This window comes from Populus euphratica, unplaced genomic scaffold, assembly GCF_000495115.2.
Source record: "Populus euphratica unplaced genomic scaffold, PopEup_1.0 scaffold25.1, whole genome shotgun sequence".
Lineage (NCBI taxonomy): Eukaryota > Viridiplantae > Streptophyta > Magnoliopsida > Malpighiales > Salicaceae > Populus > Populus euphratica.
The window spans coordinates 1,406,375-1,430,010 of NW_011499851.1; the positions used below are offsets into that span (position 1 = coordinate 1,406,375).

At 29.9% G+C, this 23,636-nt stretch overlaps 1 protein-coding gene across 1 annotated transcript; it reads left to right on the forward strand.

Annotated features, from left to right (window-relative positions):
• Nucleotides 1-11,630: 11,630 nt before the first annotated feature.
• On the forward strand, nucleotides 11,631-21,572 carry EDR2 (ENHANCED DISEASE RESISTANCE 2). Its single transcript, XM_011020132.1, has 22 exons — nucleotides 11,631-12,385; nucleotides 12,515-12,589; nucleotides 12,972-13,025; nucleotides 13,590-13,655; nucleotides 13,938-14,041; nucleotides 14,373-14,440; nucleotides 14,523-14,636; nucleotides 14,747-14,787; nucleotides 14,888-14,988; nucleotides 15,619-15,714; nucleotides 16,492-16,556; nucleotides 16,640-16,711; nucleotides 16,801-16,956; nucleotides 18,770-19,002; nucleotides 19,076-19,115; nucleotides 19,219-19,373; nucleotides 19,493-19,594; nucleotides 20,069-20,113; nucleotides 20,193-20,333; nucleotides 20,629-20,724; nucleotides 20,822-20,923; nucleotides 21,284-21,572. Exons 1-22 carry the CDS (start codon nucleotides 12,248-12,250, stop codon nucleotides 21,389-21,391), a joined length of 2,172 nt encoding a protein of 723 aa, XP_011018434.1. The 5' UTR covers nucleotides 11,631-12,247; the 3' UTR covers nucleotides 21,392-21,572.
• Nucleotides 21,573-23,636: the final 2,064 nt, after the last annotated feature.

Consider the following 23,636-nt stretch of genomic DNA (forward strand, 5'->3'; position numbering starts at 1 on the left):
CTTATAGAAACTACGGATTAGGATCAAAGAAAGATAGACTTAACATTCATAATTTGTTATCAAAAACCATTTTTTTTAATGATTCTGACATTGTTTTCTTGATGGTTTAACGCTAACAAGTTTTGTTTTCTTAATGGTTTAGTATTTTTACCATTTTTTTTCTTTTCTTTTCTTTTTCAAAAATTATCTGCTTTTTTTTATTTTAATGTGTTTTTATTAAAGAATTGTTTTTGTCAATTTTATATTTTTAATATTGAGTGGATTTATAATTTAAATTTGTAGTTTTTTTTTTAAATATTGTGAATTGCTATAGTATTTTCCCACATAATTTTTTTAATGATTTTTTTAAATTATTTTTATCAATTTTATTTTTTTATATTGAACTAGTTGAGAATTTAGTTTTATATTTTTTAAAAAACACTAGGGATTACTACAATATTTTGAAAAAATTAATTTTTATTGATTTTAATTGTTGATTTTATTTTTTTATATTGAGCTAGTTGAGAATTTAGTTTTATATTTTTTTAAAAAAAATACTATGAATTACTATAATATTCCCCCGTATGATTTTTTTCAAAGTTGAGTTATTGAAAAAATTTATTTTTATTGATTTTATGAGGAAATGTTTCAAAATTATTTTTATTATTTTTAATGTTAAGCTAGTTGAAAATTATAATTGTAGATTTCCTCATTAAACATTAGAGATTGCTATAGTATTTCCCAACATGTTTTTTTTCCTTTTATTTTTTTATGATTTTTTTAAAATTATCTTTGTTGATTTTATTATTTTAAATATTAAGCTAGTTGAGAATTATAATTGTAGATTTCTTCATGAAACATTATAGATTGCTATTATTTTTTTGTTATGATTTTTTCAAAATTATTTTTGTCGATTTAATTTTTTTAATATTAAACTGGTTGGGAATTTAACTTTGTAATTTTTCTTTGAAAACATTATAAATTGCAACAGTTTTTCTCTGTATAATTTTTTTTTTTTTATGATTTTGTTTACAAATCCACGACAACACATAAACATGCCACAAGCATGCAGCATCACACGGGCATAGCATCTAGTCATTATTGGATATGTTGAAGTTTTTGTTTTAACAAATCTTTTTTTTTTCTTTTAGGGGAAAGTTGTTAAAAGACTTCTTTGCTAAAAAATATTAGGGATTGATTAAATATTCATTATGAAGATCATATAAATTCATTTAATCATAAGAAGTTGTATTACAACAATATGGTGTTTGTGGATACATTAGATATGAAGAGTGTTCCATCACGAGTCTGTATTTTTTGCATAAAAAGTAATATCTAAAGCGTCGCCTATGCATTTTTTTTTTAAAAAAGGCTCAGAATATAGCCTCGATCATGTTAAATAAGCTGGTTTTATTTTAATGAGATAATAAAAAAATTTAACAACGATAGTAAGTGAACAATTTTTTTTTTAAAAAAATGAATCTAATAACCTAGAGAAAAAGACCTCTAAAACTATGTAATTTGATAAAAGAGAGAAAAAAAAAACTCAGCTCAAGTAACTTGAAGTTGTATAATAAACATGTAACTTAAGTAACAAGTGACGAGCCAACTTGAGTTAACCATCAAAACCTTTAGTTCAAATAATTAGATTAAGATAACCTTACAAATTATTGTTTTAAAAACTGACATAACCTTATAGTTTAGCTCATGACCCAAGTGATATAGGGTTTAGATATGGCCAAGTTTCAACAAAAATAAAGAGAGAAATGACCTGGTATGATTTGATTAAAAAAACACGATGACTTGTAACCCAATTAGCCCTACAAAAACATAGTTAAAACTCATTGATTTTTTTTTATTTTTTTCAAAATAATAACATTTTTATGTTTTTATAAAAAAAAAAAATTGGGTTGACCTGAGTTAATCAACCTAACATGTGACTAAGGACTTTCCTGGGGCGACTTCTGGATCGAGTTTCAAGACTATGTAATAAACGACTTCTTAAACTGTGATATTAATTATTAAATTGAAAGCACCTTACATGTAAAAAAGATAAGTTTAATTCTCAATAAATTAAATGTTGAATGATAACATCAAGAAAAAATAACTATACAAAAAGATGTATAAAAATAGCAATTAAAAGAATGATAGTGAAAATTAAAATAAAAAATAAATTAGAGGGCAAGAACAACTATTTGATCGAGAGTTAGGTTGAAAAAAATAACTAAACAATAAAAAATTAAAAGAATGAGGGTCAAATTAGAAACAACAAAACACTATAAGCTTGGATTGAGTGATAAAATTGAAAAAAAAAATTAAAATCTTGATAAAAGGGCCAAGGAAAATATTTAAAATTAAAAGAAGGACCAAATTGAAAAATATTATATATGATAAATTAGAATTGAGAATTAAATTGAAAATAAATGAAACTTTAACACAAAAAAATATGGGATAAAACTAAGATGAAAAATAAAAAATAATAAAGATTAATGTTAAAATTCTAAGAACAAAAAAGACTGGCTTATATTTTTTAGGTACGGGAGAAAAAAAAAAGGGAAGGTTGATAGGCAAACAACTGTCCAATAATTATTGGCACACACCACATTAAAAAAAAGTGAATTCGATAGTGCATAAAAACCGTCCAATAATTATTGGCACACACTGCATTAAAAAAAAGTGAATTCGATAGTGCATCCAATAATATAATAAAAAAACATTTTTATATCACTAGAAGATACTACATGGATAGTTTAAACTACAAAAACACTTTTTACGTGTCAATAATCTTTTAAAATTAAATACTATTTAATTAATACAAAATAACATATATACATTTAATAACCCTAGCAATTCAAACAAAAGTAAGAATACTTAAATGCCCCATTCACCTATGTTTTCTATTTTTATTCTAAACACATTAAAGAAAAAGACTTATTTAACCCTCTTTTCTAAGTTTATAATTTTTTGATTTTAGGTAATTATATTATTTTTACTATACTGGAAAGATGAAAACAACAATTATACCGTCAAACCAATTTTTAATGACATTTATCAAGAGACCAAATTCTTCCCAAAACCAAAAGATGTTATCTTTATCCCTTATTTTTTATTTATTTATTTATAATAAAGAATACTTTTAAATTAATTTATATGACTACCGTACTACAGGAGAGCATGCAACGAGGCAAGAAATACAGTTGCCCCATGGGGAAGGCGTGCCTTACGCATAATGGACCCTGCTTTCTAGGCTTTTACAATTCCTTACATGCCGAGAAAGCCCATTTGTAATGGACCCAGGTTCGTCTTCACCCTAATATTTTAGTAAGGATTTTTGTCCTTTCTCCTAAGACGACAATTTTGCGCTTCTCGTGTGACGCGTTAACAATCATTTCTCGGCGCACTGGTTCATGGCATGCACCAATAAGAAGACAACCAAAAAGTCATCGAGTAAAAGTCAAATTTGAAAAATCAAACCAAAGCACGGAACTGTCTTCGAGGTATGGCGTTCATGGTCGTTGTGCTTACTGTTCACGTTAGCCATCTCCACTTTGAAGTTTGGATTCAAGAAAGTAATCGACAAAAGGTTTGAAAATATTGCTTAGGGTCTGTTTTGCTCTTGTCTTATCTTGATGTACTTGGGCTAATATACCGTGTCATTCACTAGTAAAATGACTATTTGATAACTGGTTGTTATAGTATACGAGTAACAAAAAATGTTTGATAATTGATTCTTATACTTTTTAAAAAATAGAATTTTTTAGTTTGTCTAGTGAAAAGCAATTTTTGTATAAAATCTTTTATTATTTATTTTTGTTTTGGATATATATATATATATTAATTTTATTTTTTAATATTTAATTTATTGAGAGTTAGATTTTAGGGTTTTTTCGATTGGGTGTTTTTATTTTAGTGCCTCGGATTACAAGTTTGAAAAGTTAATATAAATTGATATTGTTTTTTTTATTTTTTTTATTCATGATTCAATGTTCTTTATTTTTTAAAATAGAATTTGTGATTTTCTTTAGTTTTCTTTCAATCAGGTTATTATGATCTCATGACTTGAGTAATAAGTTTAGTTTAATAACTTAAGTTTTTTTTATCACTTTTTTATACAATATTAAGTTTCATTCTTTAAAATTGAATTTTTTTTAAAATTAAGCTTCATCATTTTTCTTGTTTTCCCCTTGTTAAGTTATCCTGTTTTCATAATTTGGCTCGTAACTAGCCTTAAATGAGCTTGCAAGTGTTTTATTTTTTTAGGTTTTTTTTTGTTAATTGGCTGGGTTTTTTTTTTTTTTTTTTACATTTGGATTGTTGGAGATTGATCCTCTCTTTTTTTCCCTTTCTTTGAGGTTGGCCTAGAGTAGCGACTTAAGTTGTGAGTTTTCCATGCTAGCTCGAGTTAACTCAAAGCATTTTATTTTGTTATTTTTTTTCAATTTTATTATTTAACATTGAGTTATCTTTAAATTTATCTCTATAGTTTCTTTTCTTCAACAAACATTCTTTTACTTTTAATTATCATTATCTACTCTTTTTTTTAAAAAAAAAAAATCATTCCATTTACTTTGTTGCTTTTTTTATCATATAACTGAATGAAACTATCTTATTGGACTTAATAAGGTTTATGATTTGAGTTGTTGATTTTTCTTTTAAATTGTGCCAGAGTATCATTTTTATATGTTATAAAAATAGCTTGAATCATGGCAATGCACAAGTCACCTATTTAATATAAACTAAAAGTACAGAAATTATAGAACTTACTTATTAAAGAAACGCATAAAAACAAAAGTTGACGAGTTGTTGTTATAAAAAATAAATTATTTATTTTTAAGGTTTTATTGTTCATCACTTGGTACAAATGAATGTATGCAATCAACATTTAAGGATTTCAACTACTACTTTTTTAAAGTAGCATTTACTTTAAAAGTCAAATAACCAAAAGAATTCTGTAAACTCTCGAGTTAAGATTTTTAAAAAATATCGAGGTAGAATATATTTCAAGCAAGTTTGAATAAATATTTAATTTTATAGGATAGATGTGGACACTAAAGGTTGAGAATAAAATATTTATGTATGAATCTCCAATTATAGTGAAGCTTTGGATGAAAGACAAATAAATAAATAAATAAATAAGATATTAGAGATAAGATATTTTCTAAAGGTTAGTTGAGGGATATGGATGAATTTGATCGAATTCAATATCAAATTGTATCAGAAATAGGAAAAATTACCTAGAATTATCAAAGAAACATGGGATAATGGAAAAACTAAAAATTTAAATAAGATTTTCAGCCCCTCCTTGTTAAAACAAGTTGTTGGCCACGAAAGATAGAAAAGAACCTTTTCTTTCTTCTTTTTTCTTGCTTTTCCCTCCAAATCTCCCATGTAAAATCAATCTTTGGGATATTATAGGTGAGATTAGTATAGTTTAAACACAAAAACAAAAGTCTTAGAAGAGATTAAAGTGATAGGATGTGAGAGTTAGATAGATAAATAAGAAAATTTAGAAAAGAAAGAAGAAAGAAGGGAAGAATTCATGATAAAATTTTTTGAGCTTAAAATTGAATGTCAAAGTGTTCTTTACCAATTATTTTATTTTTAAGTGAGGTTTAGGAAAATTGTAAGTAAAATCCCTATTTTTTTCAATAAAGGTTCTTAGTCAGAGCTAGGAGAAATGCAAAATTTGTTTTAAATAGGTTCATTAGTGTGGAATATAAGGTGATTACAGTGAAAATTTGATAAGATTAAAAAAGAAAACATGACATTAATGAAGAGCATAGGGCCGACCATAGGGAGAAATTTAGAGAATTGAATAAATTAATGAGAATCCTTATGAATTGTGATTAATTTATGTGTATTGTTGATATGACAATGTTTGGAAGGGTATTGATTGACATTGTTCAATGAATTATATTTCTAAGTAAGGGTTATAAGTAGAAAAGTTTAAAAAAAAAATTTAGAAAAAAAGAAAGAAAGAATGGAAGAATTCATGATAACATATTTTAAGCTTAAAATTGAATGTCAAAGTGTTCTTTACCAATTATTTTATTTCTAAGTGAGGTTTAGGAAAATTGTAAGTAAAATTCTTATTTTTTTTTAATAAAGGTTTTTAGTCAGAGCCAGGAGAAATGCAAAATTTGTTTTAAATAGGTTCATTAGTGTGGAATATAAGGTGATTACAGTGAAAATTTGATAAGATTAAAAAAGAAAACATGACATTAATGAAGAGCATAGGGCCGACCATAGGGAGAAATTTAGAGAATTGAATAAATTAATGAGAATCCTTATGAATTGTGATTAATTTATGTGTATTGTTGATATGACAATGTTTGGAAGGGTATTGGTTGACATTGTTCAATGAATTATACTCTAAGTAAGGGTTATAAGTAGAAAAGTTAAAAAATAGATAAGTGATAATGAATTATCCAAATTGACATGAAGTTAGTATAAATGAGAATAAAGAGGTTGAAAAAGAATGAAGTTAACTTAAAATTTTGAAAGGAAACAAATTTGTAGATTTGGCCAAATAAAAAAAATATGAGGATACTATAGAAGATTTAATGATCTTGAAAAGATTCATGTATTGAATTTATTTGTAAGAATATTTAAATGCTGGGAAAGAGTCATGTGTAACATGTATATATTGTAAATTATGGTAATTCTTTGTTGAAAATATAATAAGAAGTTGTAAATTTTGGTTTTGGGCTATGTTAAATTAAATTGTTAGAAAGTTAAGTGGTGAGATTTGAATATGAATAATTGATGTTAAAGGGTCTAAAATGATTTAACTACCTTTTAGAAGAAAATAATAAATTTTATAAATTAAATTATTTTGTAGTTAAACACATTGATGAAATGTGAAGTAAGTTGAAAATATATGCATTAATAATAAAAGAACTATATTTTTATGGGTATATATTGTAGTGATTTTGGATTTAACATGTATTGAGAAAAGTGAAAGAAATGTTGTTAGTGCTGATCTATTTAAATTAAATAATTGGTATGTATGTTAGTAATACTTGGAAATTAATTAAAAAGATCACATGATTCTAAAATGTGGTATAACATAACCTTATACATATAAAATAGATAAATAGATTATAATGAGTAGTAAAAAAAAAGATAGTAGATATATATGTGAGATTAAATGAGCAATATGGTCAAAAGATAATCATTAAAGGTTTAAATTAAATTATGTGGGTTATGTAAATTATCCTGAAATAATAAATAAGGGATAAAATATTGATATTATATTTATATATTAAAGTTGAAAGGAATGGTGATGATGTTGATGAAATTGTATGGTTGAAATTAAAACATTAAGAATATTTATATATGTGATGAGATTGATAATATAATAAAAATAATATTTTCTTATTAAATCAGGAGAGGCTTTAAAAGCAATTTTATCTACTATAAAACAAGCTTAAGTGGCTAAAGGACCATGCGGTTATCTAATACCTTAACTTTTTAAAGTTATTAAATTCTTATAAATATTTCTTTAATTATTGTATTTTTAATGGTCAAATATATATGTAACAAAAAGAATGAATGTATAAGAATAAAATAAATATAATACATGTTATGTTTGAATTTAAGAAATAAATATTTTAATAGTGGGAAGATAAGATTTACATGATTTGTCAGAGATCGAGACTAAGGTTATAGAATTTACTTAGCCACCAAGGGATTAGGACTAAATTTAGGGATTTTAGTTAGTTTTTGGGAGACTAGAGTTATGAATTGTTTTTTAATTGGTTATGTGATGGATGATCAAAATGAGTACTTTAGAATATAATAAGACAACTTGATAAAAGTTTTATGAACATGATTATACTAAAACCAATTATTTGAGTGATGTTTTTTTAATTAACAATGCAAGTGGAATATCTTTGAAATTATAAGTGAAAAAATATAATATGATTATTGAGTTAAATTTTAGTGTATTGAGAAATTAAGATAAAAGTTGTGATAAATATGTTGATTTTTTTTATGAACAATATAAGCATATATTATGTTTAACTAATGTATCTTATAATATTATAATTGTGCAGGTTTATTGTATACTACATGACATCATTAATTTAATTGTATTATTGTACAATTGTTAGGTATAATACTAAATAGCTACCTCACACTTTGCTACAGGTTGGACTGGATTTTTTATAATGTAAAAAAGCAATGCTCAAGCATTATTAATGTATTTTAAAGAAAAAAAAAAGAAAATTTATGACTTGATGCTATAAAAAGAAAATTTTAAAAAATATGATTGTCAATCTCAAAAAATCCAAACTTATAAGGATAAAATTGAAAAAAAAATTAGCTAATAAAAAAAATCTAATAAAACAAAGCAACAACAATTCCAGGTAAGGTTGTCAAAAATCACAAGAGGGATTGCGTGAATAAAATAACTTAGCAGAAGACAAGATAGTAAGTTGCCCCATGACCCGGGGCTTAAGGCAAATTAGGTTTCAAAAAAGATTTAGTGAGAATTGAGTCATTGTTAAATAAATAAAAAAAGACATGGGTTGACTTCTGACCTGGTCAATCTGTGGCAAACCTAGTCAAAACCGAGTAAAAAATTATTGACTGCTTCCCTTTTTTCCCCTAAAATAATGTCATCCTTATTTTTTTATAAAATAAAAAAATTCATTTAACTCGAGTTAATTGGAGTCAATCCACCTAATAAATGACTGGTAATTGCCCATAATCGACTCCTAAAAAATAAAAGAACAATATAAAATCTTTAATTAAATGGAAAAACCAAAAAACAAATCAAGAGAATAAGGAACTTAAAGAAATAAAAAATTAAGATTATGAATCCAAATGATGAAACTAAAAACAAATTTAATTTTGATAAAAGGTTTAAGATTAAAAAATTAAAATTAAAACATTGAGAACCAAACTTTCAATGTCATAGAATTTTGAGTTGAAGAATAAAATTAAAAATAAAAATAAAATTAACAAAAGAATCTAAAAAAAATAAACAAGAGAATGAGGATCGAATTTTTTAAAAAAAACCCAAGATTATAAATTCAAGGATAAAGTTGTAAAAAAAATTTAATAAAAAGGTTAACAATCAAAATCTAATATCAAAACATTTTTTTGATAAAAGGGTTAACAATCAAAATCTAATATCAAAACATTGAGGGCCTAACATTAAATATCATTAAAATTTAGGTTGAATGGTAAAATTGAAAATAAAAATTAAATTCACATAATAACCCAAAATAAAAATAAAAATAAAGGGAATGATAACCAAACTTGAAGAAATTAAAAATCAAGATTTTGATCAAGGATAAAATTAAAAACAAATTAAAATGCAATAAAGAGCTAAGAACTAAATTTAAAAATAAAAAAATTAAGAGTTAAATATAAAATGTCATAGAATAAGACGACAAAATTAATATTTTTTAACAGCTAGCATGAAATTCAGTATTGAGGAGAGAAAGAAGATGAAAAGAAAAAAAAGGGATGATTAGTGATAAATCATCATTCAAAACACCACACGCACTGCCTCATGTAGAAGAGGTTGTCAAATAGCTTTAAACTCGATGATAGAAGCTGGAGTTTTTCCACTAAACGATAGCTGATGCATCGCTGAAATAGCGCAGAGCTTTCTTGAAAATATAAAAAGATTGAATTGCTCCTAGCCCAACTTAATAAAAATAGAAAAAACTATAGGAAATGATAAAAACACTCATTTAATGCAAAACTTATAAAATTTGATTGTAGGATTAATTTTGTGGTTCTAGTATTTAAAAAATATAGAAAACCAAGAATACCACTAAAAATAATTTAATGAAAATAACTTTTAAGGACAATTAAGTAATTTAATTATACCATTAAGATATAAGATTGCTACAATGAACCTCATAAATTTAACAATTATATCTATACCCTTGTAAAATTATCAAATCAACCTCTCAATAGCTATATTGTGTACGAGTAAAGTGGTAATTTTATTCTGCAAAACACACTGAAACACTAAGCTATTTTAACTTTATATATAATATTTCTATATAGACTATATGGTTATAATCTTTCTGTTCAAAACTTTATTTTTTTATGCATTAAACATGTGATAACTTTTTTAATATTTAATGCATAGTATCTTCTGTCGTACATGAGTGTGATTATACATATATCTAATAAATATGTGTATATATTGATAAGAAGAAAAATGAGAATGAAACCAAATAATGATGAAATGTGATGTGAAATGACCTGATGAATTAATAAATGAACTAGTATTGCACCTAAGACTACCTTATAGAAATAGACAGTGGGAAGTGTTTATATGCCGGTTATAGCGAGACAATATTTAAGTAGGGATTTATATAGATAAGACTGTATTAAAATTTTATTATAAAAATTTTATAAAAATAACAAATAAATAACTAATTTAAAAAGTATCTAAAATATTTAATGCATGACATTTGAAAAAGAGAAACCCTGCGAGATCTTTTTTGAAAGGATAAATAGATATAGATAATGTTAATATATAAATTACTTGTTAAGACTTATCTTTGATTGTCACTATATAAATTAAATTTTTTTATTTTATACATGAGATAAAAAATTTCGAGTTTTATAAAAATATATCAACTAATAATTTTTAGATTTGGATATTTTATTCACTTTTAATTTTTTTAATCATATTAATTTTTTTTTATTAATGAATTTTTATTGAAGATATATTAAAATAATATTTTTTTAATTTTAAAAATTTTGTTTTTGATATCACCATATTAAAAAAATATAAAATCATAAAAATAATTAATTTAGAAAATTTTTTTTAAAAAGAATTTCAAAAGCAGTTTTTATACGAAAACAATTTTCCTTTTTATATTGCAGAAAAACAATTTAAAAAAAAACTCCGTCGAAGGTAAACAATAACTACGGCCGAATATGCAATCCATGATTTTCTTCTACTGACGATCTCCTCAAGCAGTGTTGTCTCAGATCCGGCCCGTAAAATATAAAGTGATAAAAAACTCGTAGACCCCACCTACTTTCCAATTTTTTTAAAAACCGTGACGGCGCTAGGATACTTACAAATTGACCATCAATCACAGTATCACACGTGTCAGGTCTCTTTCGTCAACCCAAGTGGGATCTCTCAACTCCGTCGATGAAAATCTCTCCCAAATCCCATCGTCACTTTGGGGTGAAAAAATAAAAAACTAAAAAATTAATTAAACTAAAAAAATAACTGAAAAAAATTTAACAATAAAAAAAAAAATTTAAAAAATTTAATTGATTTAGTTTTGATTTTATTTTTTTTTTAAAAATTTAATTGATTTAGTTTTGATTTTATAAGTATAAAATAAAAAAATTAAATTAAATCAAAACTAAATTGAAAAAACAAAAAAAATTAAGTTAAATAAAAAAACCGAGCCAAATTAAAGCCATACCAAAAAACTTAACTAAATAAAACAAAAATAAAGCTAAATTAAAAAATTTAAATCAAATTAATTCAAACCGGCTAAAAATTAAATCAAATTAAATTAAAATTATTAGTTTAAACTGATTTTAATTTAATTTTAATTTTTTTAAAAAATTTTAATTTAATTATTTTTTAATAAAAACTAAATTAAACCAAAAATACACACAGCCATCGCTTGATCACTTTCCTGAGATTGCACCTAAAAAAACGCCGTCGTTTTCCTCCTCCGTCCCCGATTCCGGCTAATATCACTACCCACCTAAAAACTCTCTCGCTCTAAGATCTTTTTTTGTTTTTGTTTTAATATATATTTTCAGTTTTACTCTCTCTCCTCTCCCTCTAAAAACAATATAAAAATAACTTCAAGTATTTGCTTGACTCCGTCTCTATTGAATTTTTTTCTTCTACTTTTTAAAATCCAATTCACACTTTTAAAACTGCATAATAATTACTCCTTTTTTTCCACCCTTTCTCTCTCTCTCTCTCTCTGAATATTTTTTTTCTCCCTATTCTCTTTTGGTGTGTTAGTTGGTTTACAGTGAAACATTCGCGTTTGGAATCATCGAAAATGCGAAATTGTAAAATGAGGATCGAAATCCTTGACTCAGTTGTACACAGCATTCACTTATAGCGATGCGAGATAAAGTCAATTAGTTTTATTTCTAAACGGTGTTTTGGATCTCGCAGGAACAGGAAGCTAATATTTTCCTCAATTCGAGCTTCCGCTTCTGCGAGATTCTTTTTTTATTTTTTTTAGAGAATTGGATTGGTATTAGTGTAGATAAGGTTGATTTAGAGGGCAAAATAAATAAATAAATGTCGAAAGTGATATACGAAGGGTGGATGGTGAGGTATGGAAGGAGGAAGATCGGGAGATCGTTTATTCACATGAGGTATTTCGTTTTGGAGCCTACGCTTCTCGCTTATTACAAGAAGAAACCAGAAGATAATCAGGTAACTGTTTTCTTGTCTTTTCTTTTTTATTATGATTATGTGAATTTTTTAGTTTATTTGGAAGAAAAAACGGAATGGAATGGAATATTGAGTTATCGTAAAGCGTTTTCTGAATGTTAAATATTTCAGGTACCAATCAAAACCTTGTTGATTGATGGGAATTGTCGAGTAGAGGATCGAGGCCTGAAGACTCAGCATGGACATGTAAGTTGTGCTTTCTCTGTGTTCCTGCTAGTTACTTGGCATTATGGTGATGGTGCATTGTTTGTCAGTGAATCCGATTAGGAGTCGTTATCGAATAGGTTTTTCTGCTACTCCTATCTATCCTTGTTCATGTTAATGTGGACGTGCTCTCGTTGTGAACTGAAGGTTAAGCAAATATTGTGATTCATGGATTGTTTTAATTATTACTTTTCTACTGATTTCTGTCTGTCTGGTGATTTTGCTTTCTCTAAAGTGGATTCTTTTTGTTGATTGCTTACTTAGGAGGCTGTAACATTGTTTTTCTAATGAGGGAATGCTATAGTGTATTCTCTGGAATTTATTTTTTGTTGATTAAATGATTTTTTTAATCTTTTTCGTGCAGATGGTTTATGTTCTATCTGTTTATAACAAGAAAGACAAGTATAATCGAATCACAGTAAGTGCCTTTTGCTTTTAGTTTGTGAATTAAGATGCTGTCTCTTATTTTCCCCTGTTATTCCAGGAATTTTTTTGTGTTGCTGTTTTAGAAATCAAACTAAGAAGCTGGTATCTGTTCTATAGCACTACCGTTTCATTTGCTCTTGCACTTAAGGTTGACCTTTGGACTTCGAAGTGGTAGATTCTCTTTAGTTTGCCACTGATAGATTAGTTTGAATTTTGGTATAACATTCTGGCAGTTTCCTATTGAGCCTTGAATCAAATTTTCTCTCACTCATCCTACTGAGCTGATTCTTTTTGTCAATTAATGATCACCTAAGATCATCGGACCCTGGAAACTGCAGAAAAATTTATGAGACCCTTACTTTTCCTTCACCCTCATCTATCCTTGTTATTATAACAGCACTTCTTGTTGTTATCTGCCTTAGAAATATGCAGAAATGAGATATTCCTCTGATTACAACATGATTAACTTTCTGTGCTTCATTAGTTGCTCATTTGTTGTGGCATCAGAATTGATAGTGGAAAAATACGACCTTTGTGAGCTGTTTTCTTATTCCAGATGGCAGCATTTAACATCCAGGAACAATTGATTTGGAAGGGAAAAATTGAATTTGTAATTGATCAGGTCAGTATGCTTCAGAATGTGTTGCCTGTCCAACTCCCTTTTATAATCTTTGCTTTTAATTTAAGGCACTGATAATATAACTATTATACATTTTCTTTAAAAGTTGTTGGTTCCATGATGATTCCTTAGATTATCCATTCTATTGTTAAGTATTCCTGGTGAACTATAAAATGTTTTTTGGCTCTATATTGAACATTTTGCGATTCCATACATCTATATACGTGTTAGGTAACTGGATCAAATGATTTGTATAAGACTCATTGCTTGCTAATATATATGCAGCATCAGGAGTCCCAAGTTCCCAATGGTAACAAATATGCCTCATTCGAATACAAATCTGGGATGGATAATGGGAGGACTGCTTCTTCATCAGATTGTGAAATTCAGTGAGTGCCTGTTCAACATTATTTCTCTGCTTGTGTTAGCTATAATTCAGTTTCGCCTGTTTTAGAACTTTTTCTTTACTCGCCATTGTATGATGGAGTAGATACTGGAAAACCTATCCTGTATTTTTGCTAGGTGTAAATATGATTTTTTTTCAATCTTTCCTGATGTTGTAAAGTTTTTATTATATTTTAAGCTATCATTTTGTACTGTTATATACTGATTCCAAGAGTTAGTGCCAGTTTTATCAGTCATTTGAACTGCTGTTGGAGCTAGTTTTATCAGTTATTATTTCTGACGTGGAAATCTTGGATGACAAATGATTAATCGCAGGTTCATTGCACAGGAGGATGAAGATGACAGTCATACAAATTTGTTGCGGAGAACAACCATTGGAAATGGTTCTCATGCTTTCCTTCTCGTGCTGACTTCAAGTTAATTTGATGCAATCTTCAAGCAAGTCTCATTTTTTTTTATTGGCAGGTCCGCCTGCCTCAGTATTTGACTGGACACAACTTGATTCAGATTTGACAAACCAGAATGCCAACAACCAAGCATTCTCCAGAAAGCATTGGCGCCTTTTACAGTGTCAAAACGGTGATTTATTTTTCTTAGCCTTTTGTATTATTTAACAGTTCATTACATTGATGATATTCAAGGAAACATAGCAGGTTTGATTACTTCCAATGTATACATTTATATGACAGGACTCCGCATTTTTGAAGAGCTACTTGAAGTCGAGTACCTTGTAAGGAACTATGTAGTCATTTGCATTAAGTGAATGACTTTGAATGCTATGTATTAGGCTGTTATTTGTTTTTTTCACCACTTCTTGTTTCATGATGCAGCCAAGGAGCTGTAGTCGAGCAATGAAGGCTGTAGGTGTTGTTGAGGCTAGCTGTGAAGATATATTTGAACTTATAATGAGCATGGATGCTAAACGGTTTGAGTAGGTGTTTTCCTCTTTCATCCTACTTTTAATAGCATGGCTCTAGAAGCATTGTTTACGCTACAAAAATTATACTCTCTACATGCACAACCCCCCCAACCCCCCCTCCTCTGCTTTTGTGTGTATTTCAGGCGTGCATCAAGAAGCTGTTTCCTCTCAAGATGGTTTGGAAACTTTAATCATGTTAAAGTTGCTTAGACAAAAGTGCACATGCAAAACTTGATTTGAAAAAACTTTGAAAAGCTTATAATCAAGACATCTGATATCACAGATGTTTTATATTAAACATTTTGAGTGTCGTATGTACTTTTCTGAAAGGCTGAGAACTTATATCAGCAATCCATCCCCATCATATTCCTTTTTCTTGCCTTGTTCAACATGTATCACCCATTATTGATGGAAGAAAATATTATCAAATTATGATCTGAACCTTGTTTTGGGGTGGAGGGTGGTGGGGGAGTGGGTTAGTGGTCAAACCTCACCCTGGCTAGTTATGTAAGACTTATTCATGAAGCACTAGTGTAATTACTTGAATGGTGTTCTAGGGTTTTCACTTTTGTTCTCATGCTTTGCCCACGATGCATGTGCTTACACAATTCATGAGAGTCATTTTTTCCATGCCATATGCAGGTGGGATTGCAGCTTCCAGCATGGTAGTTTAGTTGAAGAGGTGGATGGACATACAGCAATTCTCTATCATAGGCTTCAGCTGGACTGGTTTCCTATGTAATATCTCTCCCAAATAAATCACACTCTTGCATATATTATGATCAGAATGGAAGTATTTCATACTAGAATGTAATTTGGTCTTGTTTTGGATGTGAAATATTAAATAGTCTTATCAAACTCAAAGTAAGCCTGCACCTTGCAGTGGAATTGATTGTGTCACAACCTTAATAGGTATTACCCAAATTTGTTTGTTTTTTAACTAAGAAGCATGAATACGAATACTGGATACATGCTGATCTAAAAAAAAATTGAGATATGATACAATGGGAATATGCTGATAAATATGTATTTTATGTATTGCCATTGCATTATTTTATTTTTAACCGTAAACAATGGCTTACGATTACAAGTTCACAAAGCTGAGTAAGAACTCTAAGCTAATGGATAAGAAACAAGTGTTAAGTTTGTAATTCTGTTAGACTAGGAAATAAGTTCGCCTTGAATTTAACAAAATTTATCATTACATCATCTTAAAAAGAGTGGCTGTGCATTATAACACCATAGGAAAATAATCATGTCTGACTTATGGCATAAATCAGTTTTTAATGATTAACTTGCTCAAACAAGATTATATAATTTAAATATGGTGGGCCTGAAATAATTGGTCTTCATGTTAGCATGCACAAAGATGCGCAGGGTTTCTCATTATCTATGCAAACCAAACAATATGCTTGAGAAAACTATAGTCTGTCCTAATTCAAGGTGGAAGTTCCCTTGCTTGCGGAAATGAGGCATTCATTTGTTCTCTAGTACTTACAAATGAATAGGTTGCAGATTTGTGTGGCCGCGTGACCTTTGCTATGTGAGATATTGGCGGCGAAATGATGACGGTAGCTATGGTAAATTGTTTGGCTGTCTACACCTTATTTGATCTTCTAACTTGTCACAAGCTTTAGAAATTTCCTTCTTGTTATTTGTGCAGTTGTGCTATTTCGTTCTAGAGTGCATGAGAAGTGTGATCCACAACCAGGTTATGTGCGGGCCCATATCGAGAGTGAGTTCCATTTGTGCCTTCAGTTTATGCTTAGAAATCTGAGATCAGAATTTAGATATTTAGTTTTTGGCTATATTCTGCTTTTACAGGTGGAGGTTTCATTATTTCCCCTTTGAAACCTTGTAATGAGAAACCCAGAACACAGGTGCAGCACCTCATGCAGATTGATCTAAAAGGATGGGGTGTGGGTTATGTTTCATCATTTCAGCAACATTGTCTTCTTCAGATGTTAAATAGTGTTGCTGGTGAGTTACTTCTTCTACAATTCTTCTCACTCAAATCTTCCATTGTTGTAAGGAATTGATGTCACTCTTGTTTGCTAAAATTTTGAAACACTTTGTGTTGCCATGGGTACATGCTTTGTGTAGTGTGTACATCCTTGAGGGTGTGTTTGGTATTGCGGTTGTTGTTGTGGTCGTGGTTTGAAAAAAGTTGTTTTATAAAAAGTACTTTTAGATGAGGTTGGTTTGGAAAAATATATGTTTGGTTAAAACTGTGATTGAAACTGAGGTTGAGTAAAATGTAGTTTAATGTGTTTGGTTAAAAAAATGCTTTTCAAATTGAGGTTATAATATATATATATATATATATATATATATTGATTGCTTTTAATTTAAATATTATAGATTTAACTATTGTTATTACATCATGAAATAAATAATACTTTATATAAAATATTTTATATTGTTTAATTAAACATTTACAATTTTATCACGTATGAAATACATCCAATAAGGACCACAGTTTCATTGGTTTCGTAAGCGTACAACAATATCACGTAAAATATCATCAGAAATAAAATTGAAATTGTGATCAAATTCTTCAAATATTACGTCATAAAGCGATCTCCTTCTAGTTTATATAGTGTTATTGAATAATATGAAACACTAATTTTTCGAATAAAACACAATTAAAAATAAAAAATATTTTTTTTTACCGGGTCGGACTTGTTCAATACATTTTTATAGCTTTGGATCGGGGCCGGTTTTCACTGTTCAAATGAACAGTGGAGGAACTCTCCACATGAGAAGATGCATGCAGGACCGTAGGAGAAGAACGTAGGAGAAGCAGATAAAACTTACTTCTCATGAGCTGAGGTTTGACCTCAGTTATTAGGTGGGATCCATGTGAAAAGAATGTGTAGTTTGGATTAACTAAACACTGTGATTCAGCTTTTGCTTTCTGCCATTGCCGCTGTCACAGTGCCAAACAGGCACTTAGTTAAGAAGCTTGTATAGGGTGATACAGAGCAGAGAAGAGATGGGAAAAGCAGAATACTAGAGAGGAAATAGGGTAGAGAAGAGGGAAGAAAGGGCAGAGGGGTGGAGTAAGACCGGGGAAGATATGAAGGAGAGAAAGAAGAGCTGTATGAAAGCAGAAGTTGCAAGTCCCCATAGTAGTTGAACTATGGTTAAACATGATAGCAGGAGTCCTTATATAGACACTGAACTCTAACAAAACGCTAAATAAAATAAGAAATACAACAAAATCTCTAGATACTCTTAAAGATTATAAGAGCTTAAAATAAGTAGAATTTCTAATTAAAATAGACTATAAAATAAAACATCATCTCTAATTTTCTTATGGCTATTGTATTGCAAATATTTTATTTATTCAAGCCATTGGGGTTGGAGGAATGGCTTGAAATTCTATTTTTCTATACTCACATTCTTTTAGCACCCAAGCTAATGTAGTAGTTTATTCGGCATTTCCTTTTCTTTGTTTCCCTGGTCAAAGCAACTGTAGTTGGTCTATCAAGCCTTTTCTTTTCTTTGTTTTTGCTGATCATTGACCCGTTCATTGATATGATCCTTTGTGGGGTCCCCCAATTCAGCGTGTTTGTTTTTTTGGTCATTGATGTTGGTTAAATAGTGTTGATGCCAAAAGCACAGTGTTCAAATTATCAGACAAGAAAGGAGTACAAGAACTTGTAACAGTTCTATTGTATTTTTTAGTTCAATTTTTGTAGTTTGTGTTGGTCAAATATGCAAGCACTCCGATCTGAATCCAATCTGAATGTGCTACTTTTTCTGGTTTATAATTTGCGTTTTCTGGCAGGACTACGTGAATTGTTTTCCCAAACAGATGAGAGAGGTGCTCCTCCAAGAATTGCTGTTATGGCCAATATGGCATCAGCTTCTGCTCCATCAAAGAAAAATGTAAAGCTGCCAGAATCTTCTGTTCATCCTACTCCACCTCTCGATCAGACAAATGCTGCTAGCAGACACTCTGTAATGGACGAAGACACCGATGATGATGAAGAATTTCCAATGGCTGAAGAAGAACAAGAGGTGCGTTTCACGCTTGTTCCCTATCTGATTTTCGCATTGTCTTGTAAACACTTGTTTTTTCCTCAATTTTCAGGCTTTCCGAGCCAAGCATGAGAATGATGCAAAGAGAACAGGTGGATGACAACTGCAAGTCTGCAATATTACATTGTTTTATTTATTTCAATAAGTTCAATCTTTTGATGCACCATTTGGATTTAATAACAATCTTGTTAACAGCCTTGGAAGAAGAACCAGTTGATCAAATCGATTTATCCTGTTTTTCGGGTAATCTACGCCGTGATGACCGCGACAATGCCCGTGACTGCTGGCAAATATCTGATGGAAACAACTTCAGAGTTCGTAGCAAGCGATTTTGTTTTGACAAATCAAAGGTTCTCTGATATTTACTTCATATTTCCTTTAAAAGTACATGCTCTGGAGTTATAAATTCACCATCTTATGAACTTGCTAGGCTCACTCTTGTTGCATTCCATGCAATTTGCATATGAAGGTCCCTGCAGGAAAACATTTAATGGATCTTGTTGCTGTTGATTGGTTCAAAGATACAAAAAGAATGGATCATGTTGCCAGGCGTCAAGGATGTGCTGCACAAGTGAGATCCTCTCTGGCCTACCTCTCCCCTCCTCATTTTGTGCTGTTCATTTCAGACTTTCAAATTGACTGGTAAAACAGTCTTTTATTTTTGTGTGTAGTTGTCATGTCAGGAGCCTTGTGTGCTTTTACCATGCACAGCTCCAATCTGTGCTGCAAAATATTAAAATTTATTCCATTTCAGGAAATTGCAATTTTTTTCAAAACATGATATTCCCTAAAAGGTGGATCATCTATAGTTCACCAACGTTTTGCCAGTTAATGAACCTTGTTAAATAAAATTATTATTCATCAAGATGCAGTCAGTTTATGTGTGGTTCAAAGCTGTTTACAGTCATCAATGTATCTGTAGTCCTAAGAGATCAAACAACTTGGTCAACTATGTTTTTGTTGATAGTGTAATTTTTAGCAAGTCTATGGTTCTTAATTCTGTTAAGACTGTAACATGTTTATGGACTTTTAAATGTTTCTGTAGGTTGCTTCAGAGAAAGGGCTTTTCTCTGTGGTTTTTAATCTGCAAGTAAGTTTATTTAACTTGGTGTGAATTTCAATTTTATCATTTGGACTGTATAAGGATAACTCTGTTTTTCTTTTGACAGGTACCTGGTTCAACACACTACAGTATGGTATTTTATTTCGTGACAAAGGAATTACTACCTGGATCTCTCTTGCAACGGTTTGTTGATGGTGACGATGAATTCCGCAACAGTAGGTTTAAGCTTATTCCATCAGTTCCCAAGGTACTTATCTTTCTGATCCTCGTGTTTTTTTAAGTGTTTTTGTCAGGATGCCAGGGCCATCAGAAGCTGTGATTGCTGTAGCTAGATAATTATGCATGATCAGCATTGTTGGTCAGCCCTCAGGAACTACCCTTTGATTGCCTAACATGCTAGCAGATTAGCACATCGAGACTGATGTTTTCTGTATGAATAGACTGGAACCATGTTGGAGAAATTTTTGGAACACAGTTGACTACATTTTTAAGATTTGATTGAGCCAAAATGACCGAGTTGCTTTCTGTAATGAATCATGCAGGGTTCATGGATTGTGCGGCAGAGTGTCGGAAGCACCCCGTGCTTATTGGGAAAAGCAGTTGATTGCAACTATATCCGTGGTCCTAAGTACCTAGAGGTAAATACCATTCAAATTTCTTTAGTTCCTGATAGGACCTAAGATACTTGGCCGCCAACACCAATTGTTTGGTCTAACATGGTTTATGTAACTGTAGGTTGATGTTGATATTGGTTCTTCTACTGTTGCAAATGGAGTCTTGGGACTTGTAATTGGTGTAATTACAACATTGGTGGTTGACATGGCTTTCCTTGTACAGGTATTTGTTTTTAATGATTAGCAAGTTGCGGTGCAACTGCAGTAGTAGGGGTAGGGTGTCTAAAGGCACGGCAACAGTTTGTGAATTCCGTTATATTTGGCATCAGAGCAGAGATTTTTTACTATAGTTGGTGTAATGCTCCCTCTCTCAGCATTCAAGTGGAGGAAAAAGTAGTTGCTAAGAATATGAGAGATGGGAGTATTGCTTTGAATAGCTGTTCAGATGATATGTTTGTGTCATCTATTCTCGTGCTTTGAGATTTATGCATAAAGGCGTGGATAGAGATTTGCAACTTCCTGTTTTCTTGGCCTGTACAAGTTTTATCGTCGTCCATCTTCTCTTAATTTCCCTTTTCTGCAGGCTAATACTACAGAAGAGTTGCCAGAGAGGTCGATAGGTGCCGTCCGTGTTTCTCATATAGAGCTCTCGTCTGCTATCGTTCCTAAACTGGATCCAGATCCCTCGTGACTGACAGAAACCATTATTCTCCACTGATTTTACACAATCATTTGTTTAGATATATGCTTGCATCCCATTTCCAATTTCATTTTTTCTTGTATCATTTACTGGAATGGTCAATTGGTGTTTTCAAATGGAATTTTGTATGGAAAAAATAGTGGAAGGAAATTTGTTCAGTTAATTGTTCCAACTTCCAGTGTTGCTCCTCCATTGAAGAGGTTGAGACTCTACTCTGGACCAGAAGCGGGCCTCTTCTAGGAAACTGTGAACCACATTCGGGTCTGTATTAGGGATTATCAATTTGAGTTGAAAAAATACAAAAAAAAGTTGGGAAAATTTGAGTTTACGTCATGGCACACGTCAGGAAGCATTGCAAGGAAAAACTGCGTCCCGTGGTGAATTCATTGTATGCCAATGCCATGCACAATGCGGAGGAGAATGATATATTTATTTTTTTGTCCTTAGGCTAAAGAAAAAAAAGAAAAATGAAACTATAAGGCTTGTTTTTGGAGGCAATAAAGTTATTTCACAAGGATAAAGTTATTTCAGAAGGATTATTTGGATGTTATACGATGGAAATCTATGTTGAATTAGGGGCGTTGAAAAAAATTGAAAAATTGAATACATTGAGAAAACTAAAAAATTAATTGAAAAACTTGATTCGGTTTGGTTTTTAGTTTTGTAATGCAGGAACTAGTTAACCTAGACTAAACCAAACTGAATTGGTTAAAAAAAAATTTCTAACTACCACTGGTATAAATAAAAAATGTTGCCCGCTCTTGCCTCTTTTCGTTAACCCTAATTCCCTAATAGAGTAATAGACTATTATTGGTAGTAACTAGAGCACCTGTTATCCCCCTTCTCCCTCGTTGCTAACCCTAACTAGTGTACCCGCCCTTGTACTAGAGCACTTGCCCTCTCTTGCCTCTCTATCTTTTTCTCTCCAGTCTCTTTAGACTTAGAAAATAGAAATACAGAGATCCAAAATAGTTTGTGTTTCCATCGTTTGAAACTAGTCAAGCCTTTCAAAAACATATCGACATTTCTCTTCATCTACACAAGGTCACATTTTACTTCATAGTCTCCATTACTCCGAAACTGAATCAGTTCTATAATAGTGATTTTTAATTTTGTTTTTTTGTTCTAATTAATTAATCAATTAACTAATGACTGCTCATATTTTGCCTAGATTTATTTGTTTATCATTTATTTAATTTATTGTATTTGCTTTTTTTTTTTCAATACAAAGGTCAAAGAATAAAGATACAATTGCTGTATTGATTATAGAGTGCCTTTCTTCTAGCTTGGTCAGGACTTGGTGGGATCATTCTTGTTGAAGGCATTATGCTTGCTGCTTTATGTATGTTAAAATTTATGGGATTTTTTTAATATAGTTTGGTTATATTTGGATGAATTCAAAGAAGCTAGAAATGTCAAAATTTAGTTGAAGTCTTGGAGAATTTCGAGATTAGATTGAGTTTTAAATTTACATACCATTAAGTCAACAAAGGGCACATTCCTTGCAGTGTAAACAAGTATTTGCCAAACAAATTAATACATGAATACAAATAGTTATTGAGTGAAACATTTCTTTCAACAATTTGTACTTGCTGCCTAAAGAACCTATGATACAAGTTAAAACCTAAAATAAGTATAACATAGAAATCTAATAGGTGTTTTTTTTTTTTTACCTATAGTTGGCTGTTGCATCATTGCTATATAATATATACTGTATATTGCAACATGCATAAATATTAACATGTTTATATCTGGTAATTACAAATGGAAAATCTTCAAAATCAAAATGCTTCATCTACTAGTACTATCTCAACATCAACCAATGCCCTAACTTCAAACACTAACCTAACATCAACTACTGTAGGATCCATTATGGATAATAAAGGTAAACAACTTCAAGTCCTTATATCAAGAAAAAAATGTTGATGATAAAAAAAATCACAAATTTAGGATCATTTTACCAAACTTGATGGTGATCCTACAACCCCTAGAGCTAAATGTAATTATTGTGGAAAGGATTATGCATGTCATACTATTATTAATGAGACAAGTAATATGTGGAGTCATTTAAAAGTATGCAAAAAGCTTTCTTTTGCGGTTAATAAGAAGCAAAAAATTTTGATATTAGAACTTAATAAAGTAGGGGGTGAATTAGGAGATCAAAGTGTGGGAACTCTTAAGGCAATAGGATATGATTATAATAAATACAGACATACACTAGTAAAAATGGTTATAA